Consider the following 12,828-nt stretch of genomic DNA (forward strand, 5'->3'; position numbering starts at 1 on the left):
CCCCGTGAGTAAGGCGTCTACCTAGAGCAGAGATCAGTCGCGGTCGATAAGGAAGGGAACGACAGTGAAATGGTAAAAAAAAATTTTTCGAGTCGCCAAAAATCCTTCTCGCAAACGTTATTTTTATGCAAAATGTAGCCATTTTCAAAATTTCAGCTCAATCGGGTTTGACAGGTTTTCGGAAGTATCGCCCAAAATGAGACTGTTTCCAAATTTTCAGCCAATTCGGAGCATGGGTGTTTTCGGAAGTTTAGTCTGGCTGGTTCTGACGCTTAGGGCGATATTACCAGATGCGGCCGTCCGCGTCGATAGCCGGTAATTCATGACCGGCCAAAACGGTTATCTGTAAGTTGGTAATTGTAGAAAAAAGATTTACGATCAAACACAAGCTATTTACACTTTTTAACATTACCAAATTCGAAAGAACTGTTACACTTACCATTACAACAGACCAAAGAATAAACGTTTGCAGCAACGCATTATACATGTAAAGCAATTCAGATAATTAATTAATAGCGTTTTAAATCTATAATTTAATATGGCCATACAAAGAAACACGCACATAAATACAGGCACGTGTACATAGTAACAAGATATGAAATGAATCCACGCAACGTGCACAGATTTTCACACGAGACCCCACCAAAAGCCCGCAATAAACGCGGCGGAAGTGACACCCGCTCCCATCGTTATATTCTCCCACGTTAAAAATGCAGGAAATAGGCACGGGCGAAATAAATCGAGCGTCCACGGGCGAAAACACCGCGCCACAATACTGTTAAATTAAACAAATAACGCACGCGTAGGGTGCGGCCTTGCGTCAGGAGTCCCCAACGCTGCGTCACGTGTCGTCCGCGCAAACAGACACCATTCAATAGCGGGAGCTGCAGGATATGTCATCAGCGGCGCATTGTACAGCCAGAGAGGAGACGAAAGATCCCACGAATCCCCCTACCAAAGCAGGATCGAGTGAAAAAAATGGGGCGTATGAATATATCTGACACGGGCAATGCCCAACCAGGGTTAATTGATGGATTTCCTATGGGACACATCCTAGAAGGTAAACACTGTGCCCGAATAACAACATTGTGGTTGTAACAATAATATTCGCTGCGCATCCAGAAGACACCGAGGTGGGACTTCTTAAAAGCCGTCCCAGAAGCGGCATATGCACACCTCTCCAACGAGCGCATTAGCTGCTTATAAGTGACGACGGGGATCGTTTCCTTTCTCGCGAATAGGCGTTTCTATAATCGACACGATCGTCGGCGATAAATTAAAATGCGGCAGAGTCTAAATCAGAATCTAAAGAGGCAGGCAAAAGGGCCCCGCCGGGGAACCGTGGGGCCCCCCTTCAAATTTATCTGCCTATCCCTTTCATTTCGAACTGCTCTTACTCGCGGAATAAAGCATGACGGAGACACGACTCGGAGGAAGAGGGACCAACGACGCGCTGGAGGGGAGAGAGGAGGGAGGGGATGCGCGCTCGTCTCTCCAGGCCCGAATATCAGCGTGGGCCCTTCGGTTTTCAAGGAGCCCCGGCCCCTAATAATAGGGTACACCGAGGATAAACAAACATACACGCCCCTGGCATCTCTTGTTGAAAGAACACACGGGAAGAAATGCAAAACAAAAAGAAACTATTTAGCCACGCCACTTAGAGGAGGCGAGGTGAGGTACGATAGGTACTGGAAGATTAAACAGCAAATCGGCCGCATGCTTCGGCTGGTCGAAATATACAGCGGTGGAAAGACTTGAAACGTAACCTCAGAAATAATAGTCAGTTACGTTTTTTTTTCTCGATTTTTCAATATGCGTCGAAATCGCGATATTTCATCGCCAATGGTGTTTGCCCGAAGGGGTGACGGAAGAAGCACGCTTGTGGCAAGTAAAAAGAAAGGATATTTCGTAAATGTGTTTGGGCATGAAATATAAATCTCAGAAGTACAACTCAGAGGCGAAATCACTGATTGCACGCCCTCTGTGTACTGCAGGTATAACTCTCTCCTGGATATTCATAACTTACCCAAAGGCAAATAAATCTGTACAGCGTTCCTGAAAATTGCTTCCGCGAATTCGATCGGATCGGGGAACGGTTTTTTTCGTGCACGTAAGCAGGTTGGCGTTTTTCAAGTCCTTTTGCACCGATTTCTTACAGCAAACGGGACGAAACGTTACCGGCGAGGATTCTTTGTGAATCCCCGCAGTAACCGGACGAAGATAAATTTAATTCGAACGATACACGTACGCGGACCAGGTGGATCCTGCGAATTTAATAATAATGAATTTCAAAAGGCAGCTCTCTGCGCGATCTCGCACGAGGTGTAGAATTACGAGAATTGCACTGTTGACGTTTGATGTCGATTTGCCCCACGTTGCCAGACCATTCCCTACGATGGAAGCCAAAATGGGTGCGCAGGGCTTGGGAGGATCTCAAAGCCCGCCATGCAATCAGGGAAAGTAAAGACACGGGAGAATGAAACGACGGTCGACAGACGTTACGTCTTGGATTCTAGCATTGTTTCTGAATAGACACCAGCATTGTGTACGTATCCGCGGCTCCCTCAATATTCTTAAGGACACTTGCTACGGTTTCTTCATTTCGAAGCGTAGGCACGAGTCCCAACGACGCAACGCTGCGATTAAAGCTTATGAATGTCTGCGCACGTGCAGCCACGTTGGTGCGCCGCGTCTTACTTCGCTGGGAATGCCTGAAATATCGCGGGAGCTTCTTAATCTAAATGGAAATGCGTGGCGTAGAAGTTAAATGTCTTGGTAGGCGATCCATTTGTCTTTAGCACGTGCAAAAGACCGGCGAGGAGACGCGCAAAATGCGAGTGTACGAGGGTTTGGCTAAAGAGACGCGAGAAAGGAGGGGAGGAGGAAGGAACGGCGGACGAAGGAGTGTGCAATAAAGAAGAAAGAGAAAACGGAGGTAGATGAGACAAGAGGCATTCTGGTTTGTGGGCACAGCCGCTGCCTGCAGCCCACAATTATGATAATAGCTCCTGAGTCCTGAGTCTTGTTAGTCCAACGTGCAGGCAGCCCCTTTTATCTGTATCTTCTTATTTTCAGGCCCACCTCCCCCTCCCCCCCCCCCCCCCCCGCCCTGTATGCCTGGCCTGCTGCAATTTCTACTTTCAACCCCTTTGCACCGTCGTCAGATCAGGTGAAGACGAGTGCGCCGCATTTTATGAAAGCCATACAACCGCGATTTGTTTTGTGTGTACCTTTATTTATAGATGCGCGCCGGTTTACCTTTCTATCGACATTTTCATTTGGTTTAACGTGCTTTGTATACTTGCGGTTCATATTTGAAGACCATCGCATGTATGTGACAAACGAATTTGATATTAATAGATGGGTGATTCTTTTCTTAGCAGAACATTTCTGAAACTGTACAAAGTTTAATTATTTTAGTCATTTTTCATATATTTTTTTTTTGTATATTTAAAATTGTTAATGTAATTTCCATCTGATCGGAGCAGAATGCAAGATTATTGTTAAATAGGGGTAGTGGAGTATTCGTGAACTTTCTAATTCTTTTTGCGAACCATTAAGACATAATTGATTTAAACTCAATGCATTCAACTAAATCATATTTCTGCTTAAAATACCATTTAAGAGGGGACACCACTGTAATGGCCGGAAAAGTAGGTATCTTTGAAAATTTATTAAAAGCAACCTACGTAATGAATCTTTTTTAAACTTTCAGGACTTTTTATTGGATATTTAAGTTATACGAGTATCTTTTTTTTTTAATTTATTCAAAGCAGATTTGTAAGCTGTGCAGGACCAGTAACTTAGGGCTGCAAAATATTTAAGGGGAGGTTCCGGTCTTAAAGTCGATTTTTTTCTATTTCATTTTTCGAATGTTCAACCTTTTAGGAATTTAATCCTTTTAAAAGGATTAGTATCTCCAAAAGTTATTATCCGATTCGACTGAAACATTTTTTACTTTGAAGAATACACTTCTGGCTAGGAGACAAACCAGAAAAAAATACAAAAATTGAAAATTTATAATTTTCAAAGGCGTTGAAAGGACGAAAAATATAGGGGAAAGTGATTTCAAACTTCAAGTGTCGTTATTTTCTTAAAAAATGTCATTTTTGCATTTTTCTTCTGGTTTACCCCCTAGCCAGAAGTATATTCTTCAAAATAAAAAAAGTTTCAGTCGAATCGGATAATAACTTTTAGGGATACAGGTCCCACCAATTTTGATCAATTTTTTGGGAAATCTTTGTTCCAAGCTTCTCCGCCTGATATTTAAAAGCGTTTAATCAAAGCCACTAGCTGCTACAAAATCTTCAAACGTGATATTTCATTCCTGCCGCTGAAACATTTGCAAAAGGATCAAAGACTTGGGGATGTTAAAAATAGTCAGTCGGGGAGCCGAAATATGCTTGCGAGCGTACATGAGCAAAATGGGTGTACACAAAGCTCAATTAAAACGTACAAACGATTCTGCCTCGTTAATTGAAATTTAACTTCAGAGCAGCCCGTATTTCCTTGAACCACGCTATCTGAGGTTGGATAGGGCCTTTTTTGCATTTCAGTGGAGTGAATGGACCTAGGAAAGGGTGCAAGGAATAAGAATACGTACAGACGCGCAAAGAACGGCATCGTGCGTGGGCACGGGGACCAAGCAGCCGTACGTGCATAGATTTGCATCTGTGAACGTTGTAAAAGGCGGTAGCAAACGGAGCACGCTTTAATTCACTTTACAAGCGCACCGTGTCGGCTCTTTTGACAGGGCGGGAAACGTTAATTGGAGTCTGCGCCACGATCGGGCAAAGAAAGCTTTTCAGAGCGCGGAAAAACCTTCGTGTGATATAGTGCCACCAGCTTTTTTTTCAGGACAAGCAGAAAACTCCGCTTCTTCCTTCCTGACATGACTGACACGTACACTACCAGACACAAGCATTTGCCCAGTCACGCGGCCTCCTTGTTACCAATGGTGTGGCAAATTTTTCGGAAATATGTTTCAACAGTAGGATAAGAACTAGCGCGGGAGTGAAACTCTAGATCCATTCACCAACGTGTCCTAAAAAGAGACAAATTCAGTCGATCGAATACAGTCGTCAATTAATAATATAATAATAATTTATAATGTTGAAAATTATCTGAAGTCATTCTCTATGTAAATTATCTTTGTAAAAAGAAGTGAGATCTCCATAAAAAACTTCAGAAGAGTAAAATAATTACGCCAAGTACATGGAAGCAAATAAATCACAAAAAATAGAAGATAATAATAATTATAAAATAAAAAAATATGTGAAATCAAAATGAGCTGCACGTACATAGAGGTAATGATAAATACAAATAAATATTTTAATACGAATAAACATTTCATTCAAAATACTTGGCGCTGCGAAACAGAAAAAATGTTTTTATTATTTATTTATATATAATACATGTAAAAGTGTTATAGTCACCATGGTGTCGAAAATCTCCGTAAGATGTATGACCACGACTATTACTTAAAAATTTATTAATTTATTAATCATTACGCTTGGATCCTAGTTATTGTTTTTTTCTCCTGCATCTAAATGGAAAATCAGAACGTATTATTCATAAATCAATATTATTCCACCATCAATCACGTGATAGTTGTCTCAATGAATTTTATTTCATTTACGTTGAATTGCAAATTATTTGCACAAGAAGAAAGAGCAAGAAGCAATAATTGTTATTAATAGGAGAGAAAGATTTATGCCTATAATTTTCATCTTCCTTGAAAGAAAATTAAATACGCGTTCATCAGGAGACGCATATAATTTTTAAAATACGAAGAAAAAGTTTAAAGGTATTTCTGCTCACCTGAAATTCTTCGGTAGCCGTTCTAGGATAAAAGCGGATAAAACAAGAATCTGGATGATACCACCGTGATATACAACTGTTTGTCCAGATTAGAACCGACAAAGGAAACTGTTCTCCCTTCTTGACTCCGTCTTGATTTAAGCGAAGCGTCCTATATTTGCTCTAGATTAAATGGAGCTTCGTAGCACAGGCCGCGGCGTCCTCTCTACGATATCTGCCACAATATATTACAGTCCTTTATATTGTACATTGTATTCATAACGCGTTCAGCGGCGAAAATATTGCTACAATAATTGTGCTGTGGACAGTAGTACCAAATGAAGGAAACACCAAACCCGTACACGCCGATTTTGATGAAAGTTTGGTGATAAGTAGTTCTTGGAATTGTTCAGAACTATCGAAAAGTTGTACCTAAGGTTTTCCACGTTGATAATAATATGGCTTTCAGAGTTACCATATTTTTTGCAACGATAAACACGATATAGTCTTCAGAGCAACACATTTCTGGCAACGACCGTAAGTGCAACTTATTTTTATATTTTCTTTAAAAAAAACACACACACACGAGCGAAAACAAATATTCCTACATCAAATAGTTCCCGAGATATTTGATAAAATATATTTTTGACGCACAACATTGAGGGCTGTTTTCCGCCCTTCGGTATGGACGATTGCGAATTAATTAAATATGCGTCGAATATTTTTCTAAGAAGAGGACTACTTTCAAGGCATTCTCTTATGATGGAATGTAGCTTTCTAAGAAAAATCTTTACCATCTGAGAATACATATGTACATTGGACTAGGAGAATACATATATATTGCTTCAATATGCTCTGCACACGATACTATGTTAAATTGTAATCTCCTCCAAAATCGTTTCACTTCGAGTGCTTGATATGCGATAAGTTGGTAACAGTTACGCGATATTCATCGATAAATGCCTATACATCATGCGCCAGTGTTGGAGTCATACGCGCGGAAAGTACAGATACCCTCGGGGGGTGGTATCGATAAAATATAAAATAATAATGGCCTGAACCATATAATGATCGAGATTAAATAAGTTAATGTCCGCGTGGCGAGCACTTGGACGAGACAGGAGTGGAAGGGAGACGAGAGGGAAAGGGGATGGAACGAATTTGCTTTTCTTACAGGCAGCTACCAAGCAGCAACGGCGAGAGATTGAGCTCGCACATGAACGCGCTCGAGCAATGCTCCTTGCGATGCACGCTGTACAACAGAGCAATCACTGTCGCTTTTTTCCCTCCTTGTCCTCGGTTACCTCGTCCTTTTGCTGGTCGCGAGCTTTTCAATCAACCGCGAATTTGCAAAACGAGCCTCGCGCTGCGCGCATTCTCTCTCACCCACCCTCCCTCGTCCCTTCTCGCTTTCTGTTTCTCTCCCCCTCGCAGCAGATACTCCCATCTCGTTTTAGCCTATGGCTCGTAATAACGACGTTTCGTAATCAAGCGTGCCCTGATAGACTAGAGGGGAGAGAAAAAAGAGGTGGACGAAGGAAGATCGCGATTCGCAAAGGCTACGTGGGCGTTCTTGCCATCCCTAGTGGATCTGAAATTATGTAAATGATGAGCACAGAAATTATAGCCGAATCTGTGCCGATTAAATACACACGCGATTCGTATGGCAGTATATCGAGTACGTGAATTCGATCGCGCGGTGATGTCGGTACCTATAGTCGACAGGGATGATAGAAGTTAATTTTCTGTTGGAGTATACATACATCACTGTTTGTAATACAAACGACTGGAAATCTTGTTTCAGTTGAAAAAAAAATATTGTTATTAGATAAATATACGATCATTATTCGCGGTTTGATGTTAAGTTTATTGAATTATTGAACGGTATAAATCTAGTACACTTATGTAAAAGTGGGCAGATCAGAAAAGAATAATAATTTTAATAGATTATGTTATAATGTGGCATATATTTTTGAATAACATCGTATAACATTCTCCAAATGGCAATATGTAATATTCGGTACAATGTAGGTACTGTTGAAAGGGTATAATATGTACTGAACAAGAAATCAATGTTGGGGACAGCAGATTGTTGCTATTATTTAAAAAGTATTTTTAAAGACTTTTGAGAAAACTGTCTTTCGAATTCCACTATTCCCCAAAAACGGTGAAACGGGTTTTCGAATTTTCACAAAAAATATAATTAAAATAAAAAATTAATATTTGTACTTATTTTAAAATTTTTCAGTTTTTCTAATTTTCTGTTGATAAAGTTACGTATATTTTCATTTTGTAATAAATATACATTTCCATACATTTTCATGTGAATGTAATAAATACTAATTTCCACATATTTTTATTTTCATTTTTATGCTTTGATGCGAGCAAGACTTACTTTAAGCAGTACATGAATATGTACTTTGTAGTTAAAACTTACTTAATTTTTACTTTTTTCAACTGTGATTTGAAGTAGCTAAACCCCACTCAAATTAATTTCGGAAGATAGTTTCAGATTCAGGATTGAAAACGGCATTACTTTGTCACTAGTCGATTTAAACATTTCAAAAATTTTAAGTTTACCCATAAAACTAACACACCTTAATAGACAATCCAATAGAGACTTTTACGTGGGTCACGAATCTCGAAATTCAAAAGCAAATCATTACACAAAGGTAGCTATTAGGGCGGAGTGGAAAATTTAAATTTTCAGTTGGCCTGGGTGCAGGATAGTTATCTTTTTATTAACCAAATACAAATGTAAAAAAATTTTGGAAAAATATTCATGTCTGCAGGTTCATTTTTCTCCTAAAAATGATTATATGATTATATGATTATATGATTATATGATTATATGATTATATGATTATATGATTATATGATTATATGATTATATGATTATATGATCAAATGATTATATGATTATATGATTATATGATGATATGATTATATGATGATATGATGATATGATGATATGATGATATGATTGTATGATTGTATGATTGTATGATTGTATGATTGTATGATTGTATGATTGTATGATTGTATGATTGTATGATTGTATGATTGCATGATTGCATGATTGTATGATTGTATGATTGTATGATTGTATGATTGTATGATTGTATGATTGTATGATTGTATGATCATTTTTAGGAGAAAAAAGAACCTGAAGACATGAATATTTTTCCAAATTTTTTTTACAGTTGTGTTTGTTTAATCCAAAGAAAACTATCCCGCACCCAGGTCAACTGAAAACTCAAATTTAAATTTTCGCCTATATAGTATGATTATATAATCATTTTTAGGAGAAAAAGGAACCTGCAGACATGAATATTTCTTCAAAAACTCTTTACAGTTGTATTTGATCAATCAAAAGACAACTATCCCGCATCCAGGCCAACGGAAAATTCAAATTTAAACTTTCGCCTGTATAGCATCGCTCCGCCCTAGTAGCTGTATAAGTACCTACGCGTCGGGGAAAATGCAACAAGTAACAACCAAGGGCTCGAGACAAAAGCGCGCGCTGCATTTGATTCGCCAGCTTCGCTCTGCTTGCCCGACTTTCCCCGAAAGACGTACCCACCGAGAAGCACGCACCAGTGGGCTTTTGATGGCGAGTAGCCGGTATCTCTGGAAATGCCGGCTGATTGCACCCTTTCGTAAATCTTCTCGGCGTGTTTGCGAATCGCAATTTTAATTCTCCCCTTGGCTGTCGTCGCCACGAAAGACCGAGGTCATCCGATCCGCGCGACGCGCCTGGAACCGAGCGTCTCTCGTGGGTGGACCTCGGCCGAATTCGGCCGGCCTCGGCTAGTTTCGGCTCGGCGAGGCTGCGTCGACCTCGGTCGACCCATGGCGGTCGGAGCACACAACTGGTTGTGGCTTTCACGAGGCAGGTACCGTTGCGCGCTCCTTCGTTCGTGCATTCTCGCTCCTTAGCTCTGCCCTCTGTTACATGTTCCTCGTTTCCCTCGTTCGTTTTGCACGCTCGCTCGCGGTCGAACGAACGCTGCCGATGCGCCAGCTCAGCATTTCACGATCGCGACACCCGGAGTGCCGTTACGCGACAAAACTCGAGTTTCACGCGATGAACTGTCAAAAGGTCCGGTCGGTCGGAAGAGGCTGAACGACACGATCCAAACCGTAGCGAATCCTCGTCTGTACACCTCGTGCTGTCACGTGCACCCTACACTCGCGGGATCGGTGATAATTTACGATTGCCGTGGACATGAGTCGACTTCGAAGACTTTAACGTTGCTTACGGCGTAACGCGACGCGTGTTTACGAGTGCTGTACAATACGCGTTAGGACCGGTTTAAGCACGTGGTGGCCACGATGCTCCTAAAATTGGCAGTGTTGCTGTCCGTCCTCGTGCGGCCAGGTGCAAGCTACTTCAACCTCTTTCTCAGTCAAGCAGAAGTATGGAAACTAATGGGTAAGCAAAACTATTCGGTTCTTTCGAATTTCTCTTTGCGCCCACGCTAAATCGCCTTGAACTTTCCGGTGCAGTGCCGTTTGCTATTTTAAACGAAAAGTCTAGGGGAGAAATGATCGTAGGCCATTCTGAATCGAAATTGAGAGGTTAGCGTCACGTGTTAGAGCTTAAGAGAAGTTATCAAAATGTAGTATAATAGGAGGAAAGATGGGCACGGTTCTGAAAAATTAAGGGCCAAGCTGTGCCGGTGAACGAATTTTTCTTCCGGAATTTTTACTTTCATACAGTTTATGAACAGACCTTTCAAGAATATTGAGTGTTCTTAAAAAGATTGAGAGGTGGATTGTAAAATAGAAGAATATTAAATTTTAGATCGTGCATAATGGGGGTTAGGGACGGAGTTCGTAAAGTTTATTTTCCAAATATTTACTGAAAATTTTAGTTGTTGCGACTATGATCGTTTTTCTCCCGGATTCTTCGAATGTACTCGGTAACTTATTCTGTTTCTTGTAAATAATGTGTTTCGAAACACTTTAATTTTTTGTTAGCGATATACATATTATATTTCTTACTTCGGTTGAACGTTATCGCTGTCGACACGACGCACAGTGGGGCATTTCGGGTCGAAACGCGGCACAAAACATTTTCTGACTTGAATCATATATGTATCGTTTATTTTCTCAATACATTCAGATAGGACGTATACTTGTGGCCTTCTCGATACAGAATAATTAATGAAACTTGTTTATTTAACTGTATTTGTAAATAAATTTTTTAGGAACATTTGAAATCATATAAAATTTAATAGTTATAGAATATTTATTTGTTACTTCAGAACTATTTAACAAACATATCTTAATTAATTACAACAAATATTACAAGCCGCCCCTAATCAACTACCTGTAAAAAAAATTGCGGTATGGCGATATTTTTGTAAAAGGACTTACAAGGGAAGATCCTGAACCCAAAAATTCAAAAAATTTCGAAACTTTGTGAATATGCGGGGGATTTCCTCCTGATTACAGCGCAATTTTTGTCTGCTGCCCACATTCACTCGAAGGGGTGAAATTAACCCCTCGAAAATTCGGCTATTTTCCGATTTTGTGTCATAACTCGCGAACTGTAAGAGATAGAAAAGAAGTTTCAAGACAAAAGTTATTTATTTTAATTAGATCTATAATTTGGTAAAGAAAAATATTTTACTGTTCACGAGTTATAACATAAAATCGGAAAATCACCGGATTTTCAGGAGTTAATTACACCCGCTTAGAGTGAATTTAGGCAGTAAACAAAAATTGCGTTGTAATCAGAAGGAAATTCCCTACATATTCACAAAGTTTCAGAATTTTTTGAATTTCCCGGTTCGGGATCTTCCCTTGTTAGTAATATGAGAGAAAATATGATAAATTGATACCAAAAAAAAACCCTTTCATTTAGCAGGAAAATATTATCGGGACACTGTCCCGACAGGTTGATGCCAAATTAACACAGCGTATTCAGGAGGTCAAATAGATGAGAAAAGTTTATATGAACCCATGTCCGAAAATGATTTATTTAACCCTCATCCTCGTGCCAATCTGACGCAGTTTTCCCGTAATAAGTTATTCTGTTCTATTATTTGTGATTCTTGTGAAGAAGCAGTATGTCCTGCCAGTGGCGGATTTAACAGGGCGGCCGATGAGCAGTTGCCACCTGGGCCCCATCCTTAAAAAAAATTCTGATTTTATCCAAACTACATTTTTTCCCGGAATTATTACACTGAGCCCAGTTTTAGTACACTACCGCTTTATTTTCCCGAAAAATGGGCCCCTGCTGAGAAGCACCCCTAAGTCCCTGTCTTCAGAAAGAAACTATGATTTTATCTAGCATTATTTTTTTCTATACTTTTCTGTACACTTACCCCCTTTTAGTAAACCACCTCTACATCTTCCCCCCAAAAATGCGCCCCTCAGAACGTTTGCCACCTGGGCCTTTTTTCCTAAATCCGCCGCTGTGTCCTGCACGTCGTTTTATTTTATGCGAAAGTTGCGAAAAATGTTAAATCTTCACTCATGAATTTAAATAAGAAAATATAGAAAAATAACTGTTTACCTTGTCATTCCATCGATCTTATACCACTGTGTCAATTTGACACCGTGGGATAGATGCAGTTTGCGAAACGAGGAAAGGATGAGCGTTATAAGGAGTTACAAGAAATCAGGGATTCGTTATTCGTTAAGTAAAGTTTTAAAATAGACACTCTTCCGTCGTATGGGTCTGTAGGGTTGCTGGTTGGCACCAACCTGTCGGGTCACCCTGTATATTAATTAACACAAAAGTGCGTCCTGTAGCTTTCTCTAAAAGAAAATTTCCGAGATTACCCATTCTTCGAGCCGTGGAATGAGTGTTTTGCACCGATGCAATTTAAATGCGAATACTTGGCATGTAATTAGGGGACGGTCTTTAATTGAGCCACTTTAATGAATCCATTGGAGTACGAGTCGCTGGTGAAAGTTTAACCAACGATTGAAAGTTCATTACAAGTAGTAATGTTCAGCATTATAATTGAGCACTGGACAGTGAATAATGGAACACATCAAACGTTCGTAGTACTA

At 40.0% G+C, this 12,828-nt stretch overlaps 1 protein-coding gene and 1 long non-coding RNA gene across 2 annotated transcripts in view; one reads left to right on the plus strand and one right to left on the minus strand.

The window, feature by feature from the left end:
- Positions 1-3,748: 3,748 nt before the first annotated feature.
- The window catches only part of LOC143366457 (uncharacterized), a 66,449-nt gene continuing 57,369 nt past the window's right edge, over positions 3,749-12,828 (minus strand). Inside the window, exons 2-4 of the long non-coding RNA XR_013084738.1 lie at positions 5,821-6,034; positions 5,436-5,545; positions 3,749-5,044 (exon numbers count right to left, since the gene is read on the minus strand). This is a non-coding gene — a long non-coding RNA (uncharacterized LOC143366457). The remainder of the gene's footprint in view (positions 5,045-5,435; positions 5,546-5,820; positions 6,035-12,828) is intronic.
- Dnt (tyrosine-protein kinase Dnt) overlaps positions 9,659-12,828 on the plus strand; it is a 50,563-nt gene continuing 47,393 nt past the window's right edge. The window contains exon 1 of the mRNA XM_076830546.1: positions 9,659-10,234. Coding sequence (XP_076686661.1) covers positions 10,135-10,234 — 100 coding nt within the window. The 5' untranslated portion in view covers positions 9,659-10,134. The remainder of the gene's footprint in view (positions 10,235-12,828) is intronic.

Source organism: Andrena cerasifolii, chromosome 2 (assembly GCF_050908995.1).
Source record: "Andrena cerasifolii isolate SP2316 chromosome 2, iyAndCera1_principal, whole genome shotgun sequence".
Classification (NCBI taxonomy): domain Eukaryota; kingdom Metazoa; phylum Arthropoda; class Insecta; order Hymenoptera; family Andrenidae; genus Andrena; species Andrena cerasifolii.